We start from the raw sequence: 18881 nt of genomic DNA, 5'->3' as shown, positions 1-18881 counted from the left end.
GTGTAATCGACATCGCGAAATATTACAAGAAATCACAATGTAATAGACTAATTTAGAGCACGGCGATTGCTTGTACCGTAATACGACGTCGTTTTCCCGGCGGCGGCCGAGATTTTCCTCGCTCGTTTTCAGACTCGCACTTGATATTGTAATAATGCGATACCATAATAATATACGCATGCACCGTCGTCCAACCCGACGCGACGACGCGCGATCGGTCGGACGCGATAACCGCGGTATACTCGCGCGGTGCCATACCGGTTTGGTCGCACGAACCAAGGTTGCTGCACCGAGTCACCGGCGGCGGGTCACGACGAGATGCGCACGCAAAATAAATAAAAAAATCACTGCACACCGTTTCGTCGCGGTACGCCAATAACGATACCTCGCGGTATCTGTGCGGAGGTACGCTGCTCGACAATATAATAATATAGGAACTCGCGTGTTATTGGTATGGGTATATAAGTGAACTTATATATTGTTTTTTAGGTATGTATATTGTTATAGGTTTATGCGTCGGGTACATGTTATTACGCTAACAATAAACTCGCGCGTATAGGTAAACGCGAAAACTGGACAAATGTCGACGAGGTCAGTGCGTTGTGGGAGGGAGGGTAGAATGAAGAAATGGGTGGTAGTTTGCGATAATCGGGTGTGTGATCTGCCTCGACAATACGTGGGTACGCATATACGGTGCAGCGCTGTTTGACGGCATGAAAATCGTGTCGAAAAACGCCAACCCGCCGTCTATAGTGCCCACAGAATATATTATTAAAATATTTTCCTCAGCCACCGACGCTGTCTCGGCGATCCAACGCTGCACTGCGATAAGTGCGCTCCGATCGGTAGAGTCCCGATACAATACGATACTGTACAATATTATTGTTTTTATTATTATGACTATAGTCGATAGCAACATATGTGCTCGTATCGGCTATAAATCGTTTTGAATTATACGCCCGCGGAATGTGTCTGCAGCGCGAAAGGACACTCCTTTTTTCATTTTACTCACTCGTGGCATAATATTGTGCGTAATTGGACGTATTTTATTATATACTTCGTGATTTATTAAATCATATAATTTTTATAAACTCGTGTGAGCGGGGCAGCGGGCGGCGGCGGCGGCGGCGTTGAGTGCATATATGACGGCATTTTTTCCCGCAGTTTTCGTGCCCAAATCCGGACGCGTCTGACGACGATTTCTATCCGAACGACACAACGCGCTCCGTTTGCCAAATATAATAATATATAACGACTGTTTTTTTCTTGTGGTTTTCGCACAAGTGGACTCGAATCCGGCGGCCGTCTCTCCAAACAGTAAACTGTTAAAAAAAACCAGCGCACACGCATGCCCCCGGGTGTTATTTTTTGTTCTCGAGTTCACACTCTCGTGCACGGATAATAATCATATTATTATTATTGCGTCTCCCTCTGGGTATATATATTTATATATTACGCAAATAAACAAACAAAACTGCAGAGACGGTGACGGTGGAAGCAGTATAGGTACACACTGCACATAGTTACACATTATAGTATGTACCTACGTATATTATATATTGTTGTGTTATAATATTGGAACGGGATAAACACTAGTGTAACAAACAACAACACGGTAAATAATAGGTTACACTCATTGAACCGGTAACCGGAACACACACACACACACACACACACACACCGGGGGGATGAAAACCGCCGCGCCCTCGACCGGGCAGGGACGAGGGCGGTATCGCCGGTATCCCGCTGAGGTATTTTTATTATTATTTTGTGGACCCCGGGGAGAGGACTACTGTCGGCGGCGTTGGCAGTAGCTGTGCAGCGATTACGGCGGCGCGATACGCGTATAGGAAATCATACGTTGTATATTATTATTATTATTATACGTTTCTGTGCATTATTTTTCCCAACGGGCCCTTTTGTTCGACTTCGCCGTTCGACCACGCCCACACTGGAGGTGCGAAAAAGATCCAACGGTCGCCTTCTCCCCCTACAACCTCTTTTAGGCACATCAAATAGACACACGCTGTGCGACCACCTTTCCATAACCATGTTATAAACTCGCGCACATTGTCGTGTGTAAACGTCTCCGCATATATTTCATAATAATAATATGTATGTCAGTATGATGAATGAGAAACACGAAAATCAATTGTAAAAACGAGCTGCGTGCTGACGTTAATGATGTTTCGACATTTCTACAGGAAGATAATATTATTAATATTGTAGTACAACTCACACACTTATAATGTGATCTATGTTTCTTATGCTGAGGGTTAGGGATGACACGAAAAAGTGTGTGTACTAAATAGTGGGTATACAACTCCAAAGACACACGAAACAATTAAATCATTATTATCCCTGTATGTTTATATTATACAGCAGTGTACTGGGCAGTCACTGCCCGATTTCGAAAACCGCAAATGGCACCCTAGCTCCCCCCTCGGGCACACTATAAAATCTTCTACTCGCGTCAAAATATACAAAATTATTTTAGTTCTCGCGGTAAACGGAATCGTCAAAAATATACTGCCATCATGATGTCTTACACAGGTTTTAATAATAACATAATTATTGTGTTTTGTCCGCAGGTTGTACGGCATACGGCGGTGCGGCCGGTGCCAGGCGGCCATTTCGCCGTCGGAGCTGGTGATGCGCGCCCGGGACACGGTGTTCCACGTGCCGTGTTTCAGTTGCACCGTCTGCTTGGCGGTGCTGACCAAGGGCGATCAGTTCGGCATGCGCGACGGCGCGGTGTTTTGCCAGCACCATTACCAGCAGTTCGGGCCGTCGTCCGCGTCGCTGCAGGCCCAGCAACAGCAACAGCAACAGTCGCCGCTGCCGAGGACCATCATGCCGCCGTCGATGACGCCCGTCCAGTCGCCGTACCCGTCGTCCCGGGCGCTCGAGTCACCCGCGCCCGGCGCCGGCGCGTTCTTCAACGGCGGTGCCGCGGCCAACGGAGCCGGTGGTGCGCCTGCCGTCTCCGCTCCCACGCAACCCCGGCAGAAAGGCCGTCCCAGGAAGCGTAAACCCAAAGACTTGGACGCCATGACCGTCAATATGGGTGAGTTGGACATAGTAACACATNTTGTCAATCGTTTTGGCGAGGCGCTTTAAATTTCTAAACCAGATTTTTCGTTTGACGACGCAAATCGATGAAAATTTAAAAATTGTCGTCTGCGGCGTAGTAATGGTACGGAACCGCATCTATTTATAATACAATGTGCACGGTGTACACTCCTTTAATATCATTCACATTACACACATTTCGAGCTGCTGCTGATACTGTATTGTGTGTCGTTACCTGTATATAATATCATAGTAGTTCACGGTCCCGCCATGAGCCAACCCGACCCGAACCGTTCCGCGGTAAACGCGACACCACGACACAGACCGTCGGTTCGGTTTCGGTTTTGTATATTTTATTATAATATATAATTTTATGTTCAAATAATGCTCCGATGCGCGTTTCTCGGCGTCTCGCGTGCTATATCATACACCAATGATTATGTTATTTACGCATGGTCGTCGAGGTGCAAGAACAGTCGCGGCGGTGACACGCCGAGGCCGCGCTCGTGCCCAACGTTTAGGTTAGGTTCGGTACATAGTTTTCATTCCAGTTACGTAAGTTAATATATAATATTTACATACCTAGTGTAATCGACATCGCGAAATATTACAAGAAATCACAATGTAATAGACTAATTTAGAGCACGGCGATTGCTTGTACCGTAATACGACGTCGTTTTCCCGGCGGCGGCCGAGATTTTCCTCGCTCGTTTTCAGACTCGCACTTGATATTGTAATAATGCGATACCATAATAATATACGCATGCACCGTCGTCCAACCCGACGCGACGACGCGCGATCGGTCGGACGCGATAACCGCGGTATACTCGCGCGGTGCCATACCGGTTTGGTCGCACGAACCAAGGTTGCTGCACCGAGTCACCGGCGGCGGGTCACGACGAGATGCGCACGCAAAATAAATAAAAAAATCACTGCACACCGTTTCGTCGCGGTACGCCAATAACGATACCTCGCGGTATCTGTGCGGAGGTACGCTGCTCGACAATATAATAATATAGGAACTCGCGTGTTATTGGTATGGGTATATAAGTGAACTTATATATTGTTTTTTAGGTATGTATATTGTTATAGGTTTATGCGTCGGGTACATGTTATTACGCTAACAATAAACTCGCGCGTATAGGTAAACGCGAAAACTGGACAAATGTCGACGAGGTCAGTGCGTTGTGGGAGGGAGGGTAGAATGAAGAAATGGGTGGTAGTTTGCGATAATCGGGTGTGTGATCTGCCTCGACAATACGTGGGTACGCATATACGGTGCAGCGCTGTTTGACGGCATGAAAATCGTGTCGAAAAACGCCAACCCGCCGTCTATAGTGCCCACAGAATATATTATTAAAATATTTTCCTCAGCCACCGACGCTGTCTCGGCGATCCAACGCTGCACTGCGATAAGTGCGCTCCGATCGGTAGAGTCCCGATACAATACGATACTGTACAATATTATTGTTTTTATTATTATGACTATAGTCGATAGCAACATATGTGCTCGTATCGGCTATAAATCGTTTTGAATTATACGCCCGCGGAATGTGTCTGCAGCGCGAAAGGACACTCCTTTTTTCATTTTACTCACTCGTGGCATAATATTGTGCGTAATTGGACGTATTTTATTATATACTTCGTGATTTATTAAATCATATAATTTTTATAAACTCGTGTGAGCGGGGCAGCGGGCGGCGGCGGCGGCGGCGTTGAGTGCATATATGACGGCATTTTTTCCCGCAGTTTTCGTGCCCAAATCCGGACGCGTCTGACGACGATTTCTATCCGAACGACACAACGCGCTCCGTTTGCCAAATATAATAATATATAACGACTGTTTTTTTCTTGTGGTTTTCGCACAAGTGGACTCGAATCCGGCGGCCGTCTCTCCAAACAGTAAACTGTTAAAAAAAACCAGCGCACACGCATGCCCCCGGGTGTTATTTTTTGTTCTCGAGTTCACACTCTCGTGCACGGATAATAATCATATTATTATTATTGCGTCTCCCTCTGGGTATATATATTTATATATTACGCAAATAAACAAACAAAACTGCAGAGACGGTGACGGTGGAAGCAGTATAGGTACACACTGCACATAGTTACACATTATAGTATGTACCTACGTATATTATATATTGTTGTGTTATAATATTGGAACGGGATAAACACTAGTGTAACAAACAACAACACGGTAAATAATAGGTTACACTCATTGAACCGGTAACCGGAACACACACACACACACACACACACACACCGGGGGGATGAAAACCGCCGCGCCCTCGACCGGGCAGGGACGAGGGCGGTATCGCCGGTATCCCGCTGAGGTATTTTTATTATTATTTTGTGGACCCCGGGGAGAGGACTACTGTCGGCGGCGTTGGCAGTAGCTGTGCAGCGATTACGGCGGCGCGATACGCGTATAGGAAATCATACGTTGTATATTATTATTATTATTATACGTTTCTGTGCATTATTTTTCCCAACGGGCCCTTTTGTTCGACTTCGCCGTTCGACCACGCCCACACTGGAGGTGCGAAAAAGATCCAACGGTCGCCTTCTCCCCCTACAACCTCTTTTAGGCACATCAAATAGACACACGCTGTGCGACCACCTTTCCATAACCATGTTATAAACTCGCGCACATTGTCGTGTGTAAACGTCTCCGCATATATTTCATAATAATAATATGTATGTCAGTATGATGAATGAGAAACACGAAAATCAATTGTAAAAACGAGCTGCGTGCTGACGTTAATGATGTTTCGACATTTCTACAGGAAGATAATAATATTAATATTGTAGTACAACTCACACACTTATAATGTGATCTATGTTTCTTATGCTGAGGGTTAGGGATGACACGAAAAAGTGTGTGTACTAAATAGTGGGTATACAACTCCTGCAAAGACACACGAAACAATTAAATCATTATTATCCCTGTATGTTTATATTATACAGCAGTGTACTGGGCAGTCACTGCCCGATTTCGAAAACCGCAAATGGCACCCTAGCTCCCCCCTCGGGCACACTATAAAATCTTCTACTCGCGTCAAAATATACAAAATTATTTTAGTTCTCGCGGTAAACGGAATCGTCAAAAATATACTGCCATCATGATGTCTTACACAGGTTTTAATAATAACATAATTATTGTGTTTTGTCCGCAGGTTGTACGGCATACGGCGGTGCGGCCGGTGCCAGGCGGCCATTTCGCCGTCGGAGCTGGTGATGCGCGCCCGGGACACGGTGTTCCACGTGCCGTGTTTCAGTTGCACCGTCTGCTTGGCGGTGCTGACCAAGGGCGATCAGTTCGGCATGCGCGACGGCGCGGTGTTTTGCCAGCACCATTACCAGCAGTTCGGGCCGTCGTCCGCGTCGCTGCAGGCCCAGCAACAGCAACAGCAACAGTCGCCGCTGCCGAGGACCATCATGCCGCCGTCGATGACGCCCGTCCAGTCGCCGTACCCGTCGTCCCGGGCGCTCGAGTCACCCGCGCCCGGCGCCGGCGCGTTCTTCAACGGCGGTGCCGCGGCCAACGGAGCCGGTGGTGCGCCTGCCGTCTCCGCTCCCACGCAACCCCGGCAGAAAGGCCGTCCCAGGAAGCGTAAACCCAAAGACTTGGACGCCATGACCGTCAATATGGGTGAGTTGGACATAGTAACACATTATACTCAACATTGTATATTAAGTATCTAAGGCTACCAACTGCACGTCAATGTTAGGGGACGGGCAAGACTTAAATTCTCGCTTAATTCGAATTTCAAAATCGTATAACACGTTCAAGTTGTTTGAATTTAAAAATACAGACAACAAAATGTATATTTCGGGTATGCCATGTAATTCTAACAAAAAATTCATATTTTCAAAATGTATGTAATGCTCTATTGTCGGAGCCTCTTTAAAATGGCATTAGGTTTTTATAGTAAGTACATATATACTATATATTATATATAGTTACTACTAATTTTTGAGAAAATTCCAATTAATTTTTTTATCTTCTTTCGTCGAATACAGCAGTTGTGTAAAATATAAAATTGTTGTTACTTTTTACCGTATTTATAGATATTTAATAATTATAATACAAAATTAATTTGTCATTTTCGTATTTCTAAATATACGACCATACAGTTTTTTTTTAGAAATTCCGCAGTAAAAGATATAGGTACTGTAATAAGATATTATACTATAATAATGTTACATAGTAAATACTATGTTATACACATAATTTACATTACACATATATACAGCTGGTAGGAGAGTTAGCTGGTGATTAGGTCAAACTATACAAGGAAGGTCGTTCGAATTTGTCGTTACAATTTGGTGCGTTTTATTGCTGGAGTGTAATTATTACCTATAATATGTTTACGTAAAGAGTATTATTTCCACTATAAAACCCCCGTATGAAATTTAGTCGTTTTTTGTTTTTGAATATACGATCCTATAACGACTATCTGATTATCTGATCGTTTAAATTCATCTCTATCGTATATTTAATGCGTTTTAGAGTACCGTACAATTTATAGTATACAAACAAATCCGTCGGAAATGAATTTAATGTATAATTGCAGATAAACGGTTACGGATTTATGGTATTTTAATTGTGCATATAGCTGAAGCCTCCGATTATAATATATTAACAATAAGCATAATATATAAGCGTGCAATGATAATACGTTTAGAATCATTATGGGTTCTATTACTGTTTAATATATCATATAATAATATATGTATATAATAGCGTTTATATGTATTCCGACAAAATCGTTTTTTTTTTTTTTAATAACCTTCATAAAAACGAAGAGAGATTAATTATTATTATTAATACTTAACTTAAAATCTGTCAGATTCACACGAAGTAGCCCGTGAGAATGAACACCGACTACTAGTAAAACGATATAAAATAACTATATACCTACGCATGAGCATGCATGCACACCTATATACCGTTTTTCCACGTGTGTATTTCACAATGATGATAGGCAGAAAAAACATACATCGATATCGCGCGTCAAAGTGGAGACAACATTAAAAAGAATAATAAAAAAGTGCGCGGGTTTTAGATTGTATATTATAAATCATTATAACTTAAAACCATTACATTGTGAGCATATGAGAGTGTACTTATAATTATAAAAAATAGTCAAAAACGCGCACCTTAAAGTTCTATTAAATTATGTCATGTTAAATTTGTTTAAGTTAGATCAGAAAATTTTAATGAATATTTTATTATAATAAAAATTCTTTTGTAGTTTGTTAATACTAAATACTATATTACACTTGTTGTTTAATTTTTAATAATACTTTTCGTCAGTAACTTAAAACCATCGAAAACCATGTGTTCTCTTCTGGAATTTAAAAATTGAATTATTATTTCAATCAACTTTTACCAAAAAAAAAAAAAAATAAATAATGTATCTCAGATGTAAATTTGTCAAAAAAAAAAAGAACTATAAACTATTTAAACTGCAAGAAAACAGTTTATACTTGGACGAATTCATTTCAATAATTTATTCATGCTAGTGAAAACCAAATAGTATTTATCATTCTGGTGTGATTGATGGCCAATATTGTCTGTATAAATGTCAGAAGTTAAAGAAAAAAATACTCGATAGGTACATCTATGCGTCCGTGCAACCATTGTTACTAAAAAAAAGCCGCAGGACATTGTGTCCCCTAGCTATTACGTTTCTTTTGGTCTGTTGGGGGGGGGTAGTGCTCGACGATGACCATTTCACACGTACGCCTATACCACCTACAACATACACGGCGAAAATATGAAAATAAACCGTAATAGCGTCGTAAAAACTGTAGTTATAACAATAATAGTAACAACAATATTATATCCGTAGTCCCGTCTGGGCGCGTGAGACCGACGACGAAGCGGTGAAAATATGTCTTCATCAGTCAGTGGTGGAGCTTTCACCCGGGCGGCCGTCTGAGTGCCGTGAGAAAACGATAGTATAGCGCCGTGCCGCCGATGACAACGGAGTATTATATTCCAACGTGTGGGTACATCGATTTTATGATATGTGTACTACAGTTGTACATGTTGTATATATATATATATGTCGTCGTCGTCGCTTTAAAATGTTATACACTTGGAACGTTTATCTTATTATATTATATTTCGTTTGTACCGGTAGCAATATTTGATAATAATAACAATAATAATCATCATTTTTCATGCAAAAATAATAACTTAATATAATAATATTATAATAGTATATCTACGACCGCCACGGTTGATTATTTGCAAATCGGTTGTTTCTCGGGATTTTTTAAGTTGCGAAATAAAAATCTTTGTTATAGGTACCCATTTAATATACATGATGTACATTCTACAATTTTATCTAGATAATTTTTCGAATAAAAAACTATTCGACTAAATTTCAAAGACTATACGAATAATTGTTGGTTATTTTATTTGATTAAACATAGTTGATAAACAAATCATTTTTTTAGTTGTAGATTTTGTCGTATATAATACATCATAATTTACTTGAATAAAATGTTATCCAAATAATCATCTATACACAAGTTCATTCGAATAACGCCCAACTCTGACATCCTACATTATGCTCGTGCCTCGTATTTATCAGTAAAGTAGCTGGCTTATTTGGCCATGAAAAGAATGCGGCAGTTGATGATAGGAAATTAACAAGCTCATCGGGAAGGGTGGTATGATTATTTTCATCGATAATACTCTATATTTGCACACAAAAAAGTAAACACGCTGTAACGATTAACCGTTGCATACACACACTGTCATCAAAAACAGACGACAAAAAAATAAATAAAAAATAAAACAACGGATATAAGGCAAACACCTAATAACAAAAAAATATATAACATGCATGTGTTCGCACTGGTGAGTCTAATAACACAATATTAATTTCTGTTGTATATGATAAGTGCTGCAGTGCATGTATAAAAAATATGATACTAATACAAGTTATCACATCGCAGTAATAGTGGGTCTCCAAATTCTAACAATATTTCAATCAGTTTAAAACAAAAAAAAAAATACACACAAAAATGAAAATCTAACGTTAGTGGTAATTATGTAAATAGTGAAAAAGGGTTCTCTGGATAAAAATTATGTATTATATTATAATTATTTTTTGTTCATAGGATAGCACGTTTAAAATGTAAAAAAAAAAAAAAGGAAGGGGAGTAATGTAACGATGGTGACATCGTCACTTATACTTTGTCACCTATATACGTATAGCCTACATATATACATGTACATATATATTATTATATACCTTATAAACATAATATATAGAATATGCTGACTATATATATTGAGCCCCTCCTGTTATGATACCATTGTAAGGCTACGGCCAAATGCGAATATTATGTAAGGGTACGGCAGTTCTCCGTTCTGCGCGACACCGTCATGTGAATAGGAACTCCGGGCTGCCAATAAATTAGTTGTAAGTAAATTAAATGTAATTAAATTATATTTTAATAACAGTTTAAATCAATCTGTATTCATTTGTAACTATAAGATCCCAACATTCCTGCTCCCGAGCTACGGATAAATATATTCAAAGGATACACAACTCCTCCCTGAATATCTTATATTTAACTGGTCTTCCCCGACCACGTTACAACGCCATGATATAATTATTATACTATACACACTATACATTATATACGATTATATTCTATCACGAGTTCATTGCGTTGCGTTAATAATAATATTAAAATATACTATCACATTTTATGTTTACGCTCTCATTACATATTCAAACTCACTTAACGCCGTGGCGAACATCCAATCAATATAATTATGGTATAATTTTATAGTGTATTATATTCAAACACATATATTATATTATGATATTCTATGCCTACAATAATATGTCGTTTACGAATTGTTTATCGATCGCTGAACATGTGTAATATAACGTCGTTCGAAATGGACTTGGTATCTCTATTTATTACCATTCATATACCATCGTAAAACATAAATTTGGCAACGTGCACTATTCTATTATAATATTATTATCATTGGCCACAGAGGCGTGAAGCAGCAGTGCAATTTCGGCAACCATAAAGATCGTTGAGAAAACTGTTTATGATGTCGATATATAAATTATACCCGTCGGGGCGTGCGTGGAAATCGCAGATCACGGTGCCTGATGTGTATGAATTTTGGTACCTATATAATATGTGTATATACACCTCATAGGACATAAAAGTAATAGTGTTGTGTGGCCCGCGCACGATATATTGAGAGATTATGAACAGGAAAGTCGTTTTTATTTTTGCGCTTATTTTTCTTCATAATATGTTTCGTTAAAGTTTATGTAGGTACGTGGTCGCGGAAAACACACGATCCGATGTATATATATACACATATGTAACGTGTCCGACGCGTCTCCAAGGCCGGTTTATATATATTTAATTATTATATTATACCTATAGTATATATTTTATAAAGGTGGTATATACATATAATATGCTGTCTGTCCGGTTTTGTGTTTTCTTGGCCCTCATTTCAAACGCCGTCCCGATGGATTTCGACAAAGTTATCGGGTTTAATAATAATAATAATAATAATAATAATAATAAAAAAAAAAATAATATATAAAACAAAATAATAGTAATAATAATAATGTAAAACAAATATATATATAAAAAAAAAAAGAATGAAAAAAACCGTATATATCGGATCCGATTCCCACAGTCCGCTGCAGCATCGGATTAGTACGTAATAATAAATCGAGAGACCTGCTGACAGGTCGATGGCCACCGGATAATAATAACGTGTGGCGGAGGGAAAAAAATACACAAACGAACGCCTCTCCCGTGTAATGATCGATCACGACATTTCGCGTGCGTGCGTGTGCTTACCCAAGACCTCCCCGGGTCACCGGGTTTTAATCGGTGACTCGGAGATCGTATACATACTAATAATAATAATAATAATAATAATAATAATAATATGTGTGCAAGTAGGTACGCCGTGTATACACGCGTATGTATATATATTACGTGTACTTATTATATTGTCGTGTGTGTCAATGGGGTAGATGTCCACAGGTATATAGACGGCTGGGACCGGTAACCCGTACGTTCGACGTAGATGTAATATTCGATCATCGTTATGCCTGCGTATGGTCAGGTTTTAGACCTTTTTTCGAGTATGTTGAACACATTTGAAACTTTAAATAGGCAAACCATGTATTGTCCGATACTATAAAAAATGTTTTCTACACCATGATTTGTGCCCTGATTCCTGAAGCCGCATTCCCGTAATGTATATATATATATATATTTTTTTATTTTATTGTAAAATATAAATAAGATGTTCGACATATTATTAAAATGTTTACAATAAAGTATCTACCTCCTTTAAGCACAATGCTTGTGTTGGCGGTAGAGAGTTACATTACATATGAATGTATTTGCAGAATATAAGTAATAATATCATAATATTACGATATACCTATTATCTTAGGTACTTAAATATTATTCAATTTACGATTAGGTTATGAATTTATGATTCCTATAAACGTGTTATACTTTGAATAAAACACTCTTGCAGACTGCGCGTTCAATGAACTTGTCGCCGCAAAACTATGTATCGATGAAAACGCCAACGAAATGCTATACATATTATTATAGTGATATGGTTATCACTTATCATAATACGCTATGTATGACGTATATGAGCGTAATTGATTTTTTCGATATGATTAATGAAATTTGAATATTTTATGTAATGATGCGCATTAGCGCGGGATCGAGACCTTTAAAGAACGAGGCGTGTACCTATATACAATGATATTTTATTTTACATTTTTTTCTCGGTTCATTCAAAGAACCATTACCGTGGTTGAGGTGCCCGCACAGTAATAATAATCGTCTCACGGGTTAAACGGGGAAGATAAAACAATTATTGAGGTATCCGGTGGCACCCACGAGTTATGTCGATGAAGCGTGAAGGTGAATCGTCTGGTGGTTTCGTTGGGTAAAGATTTGTTTATTTTTTTCCCCTCTGCCGCCGTCGTTGTCCTTATACACATAACATGTATATATATATATTATATATATATTCTATACCGACCCGACAACACTATACACACAGTGTATAGCTTACACTTAACCATCATTCGGTAGTTATGGTGCATGGTTATGCGGTTTGCCGAGGAAAAGTGCTGCTGAACCGTTTCCCAACGTGTTTCCAATGATAATATTATATGTGTCGAGGACTGCAGTGAAAAATAATAATGAAAAAATAACCGTGGTGAACGAAGATCAAATCGAGGCACGAGTGCGGAGTGTCTGCTTTAAGGCACCTTTGCGGTTGTGGTCGTATCGCCGCATCCCATTATATATTATGTATGTATAATGTACATTATGTACACTAAATACGTATACATTGTACACAAAAATTATATACTTGTATAATATTATTGTGAACGCGTTGCCACAGTAGTAGCTTTGGGTCTTTGAGTACTCTACAATCAGTGCGTGAAACTATACTTTAATAGTTTTCGAACAACACCTAAATACGTCATAATATAATAGAAATTATTATTGATATTTAATATTTATATTTGTACTATATATTAGTACTTTTATACGCACCAACAATATTGAAAACTCGTTTTTAATTCTGTATACCTATTAACCTTACTTTAAATATCGGACACAAAATTTCGGACATGTCTTATTAGATTGGGTCTCGAACAAATATCCCTCTCGACAATATTCGGAACATTTATGCAATTGTTTTAAGGATAACCTATTATACTAATTGTTCAAGAATTATGTTTGAAATGTGATTTGTCATAATACTCGTCAAATATGTAATTATATAATATGTTTAGAGGAAAGCTTGAAAACGGACCTTTAAAATTTATCGTCGACAGTCATATGATACTATATACTCGTCATATTGGAACCAGAACAGGAACCTGATCAAAACTATTATATTTTAATTTTCTCAATATATCTAGTGCGCTAGTGGTACAGATTTTTATAAGGCAAAATTTTATTTTATTATTTTTATCATTAGTTTTTTAGAAAGAAACAATTTAGTCATATTATTTTATCATGGGGAATTTCGTTTAAATTTTTATATTGATACAAATATTAGTTATTACTAATCATACTCGTAGGCATTGCAGTGTAATGATTTTTTTCATAAGTTTGGGTACAATTGTCTTAATGATTATTGTGATAACAGGCTATATTATGTTTTAATTTATATCGCTCTTCTTTAGTATTTGTTTTTATATCTTATTTTACAATTGAAAATGTTGTGCTTTGCGGATATTCACTAATACATGAACCGAAACCCGTTTAACTTTTTTCTGAAATTATAAGAACCAAATCCAAGAACAGAAAGTAAAAGCCCGGGAGTTTCAAATCTAACTCTAACTCCTTTGAAATAATGACTGAAAAAAGTCGGCAAACCGCGGGGCCACGAAAGACAATGCTCCCTGTTTCTCATCGACTGTTTCCGAGTATTTCCGAGTCCGTCGGAAGTACCTACTTGTGTGTGCGTGTGTGCGTAATCGATTAACCACGTTTGTTGGGTAGTTTTTAAATCCGTTCCGGCCGAACGACGTGAACAAATGAACCGCACGAGCGAACCCGCGGCGGGTGCGATCACCTGCAGCAGACCCGCCGCACCACGTACGCACATTATGTACCTATACAAAATATATATAATAATATTATATTATTAATAAACGTATGTATAATACGATGTATATGTCGAGCCCACTCGTCGATCCCCCGCGCGCGTGTGTTATATCGTATTGTCGCGGTACATAATATTATATATATATACCTACTCCGTTCGAGGGAAAAAAGCACCTCCTCTATTTTATGTATATATATATATGCGGGTTGGAGAAGCGTACATTACAATATTATTATATTATTCCACTTTTGCCCGTTCATGTGGGACTCGGTCGCCGCCGCCGTCGCTCGGGTTCACGGATCGTGGGAACAACCGCCGCCGCCGCGTGTTTAGCCGACCGCGAAACTAGCCTACCCCGGTGATAACCTACCCGTTTGCCGCTGAGGTATAATAACGCTCTGTGTATATTATATATTGTTCGTATACGCACACACACGGATAAAAATCTAATCATCCGGATGAAAATAAAAAACGGTACGTGATATCGATATATCGCGCGCGGTTGTGCGGTCTAATACTCGCACATTACAGGTTATTATTATAACCATCATCATCGTCGTGTCTCGTGTCCAAATTGGACGAAATCAAATTGTTCACTACACACAACAGCGCATATATGGGTAGAACGTCCCCGCCCATGTCATTATATAAATAACCGTATATTATGTACAATAACGCCAATAATCGGTGCGCGCGCGTGTATTATGTATACGTTAAACGTAAAATAAACGTCAGTCGCCACCATTTTATATGATACATTATTATAATAATATACATCATGATTCTCTATACGCTTATATCGTATTATGGGGTATGATATTTTTTGTACGGATCGCCCCGGACGTGGTCGCGGTTATAGGTAGAACAAGAGAATATCGTAAAATGGAGTGCGGCGTGATTTTTAGTGAATGAACGACGGCGTACGCGCGTAGGCAAACACGCGCGCTTGCGGTGGGTTGGTCTCGGTGCGACACTATATATATACTCTTCGGCGCCCGGGGTGGTGTTGCCGCTTCCGTTCGAGCTCTCGCTTCCGGTAATTGGTAACAATTACTATCAATTATTTTAGAGTGGCGCAGATTACAAATTTTGTGTGGGTGCAAAATTGCTAAAATTATACGTATTGCACAATGTCCTAAAGTTTTTCACCAGAATAATTTTTTAAACGTGGCGCAAATATTACAATAAGCGTCTGTCACACCATTTCACGGTTCGCGCATCACATCTATCACGGGGTACGCATATAATATTTTACACGGATCGCCTCGGGACGTGGTCGCGATCATATGTTGTAGAGATCGACGAGAAGAAGGAGATCGAGAATCTATTCAATATACATAAAATCCAAATACCACTTATATAGTCACTGATCACTGTAACTCAAAAACTGCGCAACGTACGAACTTGAAATTTGGAACAGAGGTTCTTCTCATATTTTCACAACGAGAAAGAATTTTCACTAATGTTGCGTTTTAGTGGAGTGATTAACAATATTATAATTATTTATCGCCAATGCGTATCGTGCTGCACGGCACGGGCTCATGTCTCCCGCTATATGTCTATCCATTCTGTCCGCCGTGTAGACAAGAATTGTTCCGAGAAGTTATGGGGATGTACTGTAGATATGAAAGAATAACAAAACCGCACAAGCCGGGTAATATTCAGCTAGTTATAATAATATGAAATACCACGACGTACACGCGCGCTTGCGGTGGATTGGTCTCGAAGCGACACTGCTCCGCGGCGCCCGTTGTGGTGTTGACGCTTCCGTTCGCGCGCGCGGTAATCGGTTGCCCATTAATAATATACCCTCTGCGCACATACAACGTATTATATTTAAGTATAACAATGTATAATGACGTGCGTGTGTTCGTCATACAAACACTCTGTGTATACACATATGAAATACGCGCGTGCGTGTGTATTATAACGGTTACCACGTCTGGTATAATAAACAATAATAATAATAATAATAATAATAATAATATCGTAATACCGTTCTCGGGTTCGAGTTGTTTCCGTTCCGTCGTCGTCGTCGTCGTCATGAACGCGGTTATATATTACGCATGGTGTCCGGATCGCTCGTAATTGATTTTTTTACCTCGCTTACGACTATAATAATAATAATAATAATAATGATAATTGTACTCGTATATAATAATATAATCGTACATAAACTTATTCTCTACCTGTATACATCGCGCGGGAAATCGTTATTTTCGTATATGAGACCGATTGCGATAGAAATCGGTCGGTCGCGCGAGACACGTGCAGACTTCGTGCAGTTTTCATCTATGGCAATTTGTGTTTACGAGTTGTTTTATTTTTTGCAGCAGCAGCAGCACACGCCGTAGAAAAATCAATTATGATATTATATTTTATCCTCTTCGGCCGTTTAATCGTTGATCGTGTGTAACTGCGCAAATTACTGACATTGCCGTGTTAATATAATAATATATTACAATGGCGCGCGATTATATGGTTCGGCTTTAGAAAATCGATTTTGCCTCAAATGACTTTAACAGTCGACTAGTTTGACACGTGTATTCGTTTGCCATCAACGTGTTTTATTAACCCATTTAATATTTTATCTATATATATACATATATATTATTCGATTATAACGTCTTATAAGCCGTATCCGATCTGCACACAATATTGTCTCGTCATGTCCGTCGTCCTGAACAGTATACGTGTATAGGTATATAATATTATGTATGATATGGTATGTCTACGTACTGTTTTATTATTACCTTTACTTGTTTAAGCATGCAAATGATAATACGTGCACAGTACTCTTATAGTCACTGTAATGTTCAACGGCTGTGATTTCGCCGGGAATGCGGTCTTCGCTTGTTTACGGGTCTGCGTATGTCATTCGGCTCTTCTGGTACACCCAAATATCGGCATTTTTTAATCATCATCTTAAAATCTAGACATAGGCTTGACCCTTGTATCGTTCGTAGAAAACACTTTGAAGTTTTGCAAGTTGCAAGACACCGTATAGTTTTCAATACGTGGCTTATCCTATATTACATACAAATTACCCGAATAGCACCACGGCTCAGAGATCGAAGATAATTGCTGCTGAAATTAATGTATCGTTGAAATTTCCCGTCGAAGTACATGCTGCTCTATATTATTTCAGTTATTTATGCACAAAACTTGAGTTAACCACTGCGCAATGTCACAATACTGTTTTTATACTGTCGCGTAAAATTATAAATTTGGTAAATTTCGGAACCTCGTTGTTAATTATACAGTAGCAAGTGTACTTAGTATAAGTATAGTATACTAACTTTATAAATTATATGATATACACCTGATAAATATATAGTTTAGAGTGTTTACACGTCTGTGTAGTTCAAATATGACAATTCAATTGTTTTTTTTCTTTTTGAGTGCTAATTTATATAAACTAGTTTTTGTGTTTTTTTAAACGTTTCAGTGAAAACGCGTTAACCTGTGAATAGTAGTCTGTGCAAAATGTAAAACTGTTAATATATGACAAACCTGCAACGTCTTATTGTATACTTCTCTGAAGTTTGCCAATGTACATATATAGATACAGGAAATAATATATACAATATACCTACCTATATAGGTTATAAGACCATAATACATATATTGTACACTTTTTAGGTTTTACTTTAATTTACTTTTGAGGTGCACGTTTTTTTCTCCATCTATCTAAAGTATATATATTATGATTATTTTTTAATAATTATCTTTCGGGTTTTTCGGTATCTGCAGTCGCTTCACTATACGATAATATAACATAAATATTGCCGCTCTCGATGATAAATAATAATATGATATAATATTATGTATAATGCATACATTCATAAATATTTAAATATAATATTATACATAATGCTCGCGTATCGGGGTTATCCGAATGAACTCCAGCAGCCGGCAGTAACAATTTTTATCACCCGATGGATGACTCCGGCCTGACCCGCGCTACCGCTTTTCATATTTTCATAAGTACATATAACCATGTTTTCAGACGTTATAGAAGGCATTCCGAAACGTTTATCTAATCGTTGTTTCAGGCACGGTGCTTCAATATCATATTATTATTATGGTGCTTCGATTAATGTTTAAACATTTATTGTAATATATGTACCTA

At 38.7% G+C, this 18881-nt stretch overlaps 1 protein-coding gene across 1 annotated transcript in view; it reads left to right on the top strand.

The window, feature by feature from the left end:
• LOC111032169 (protein apterous-like) overlaps window positions 1–18881 on the top strand; it is a 44139-nt gene that overhangs the window by 12497 nt on the left and 12761 nt on the right. The window contains 1 exon segment of the mRNA XM_022312400.1: window positions 2592–3067. Coding sequence (XP_022168092.1) covers window positions 2592–3067 — 476 coding nt within the window.

The sequence above is a fragment of the Myzus persicae genome, unplaced genomic scaffold (assembly GCF_001856785.1).
Source record: "Myzus persicae strain clone G006 unplaced genomic scaffold, MPER_G0061.0, whole genome shotgun sequence".
NCBI lineage: Eukaryota > Metazoa > Arthropoda > Insecta > Hemiptera > Aphididae > Myzus > Myzus persicae.
This window is presented reverse-complemented; position numbering and strand designations above follow the sequence as displayed.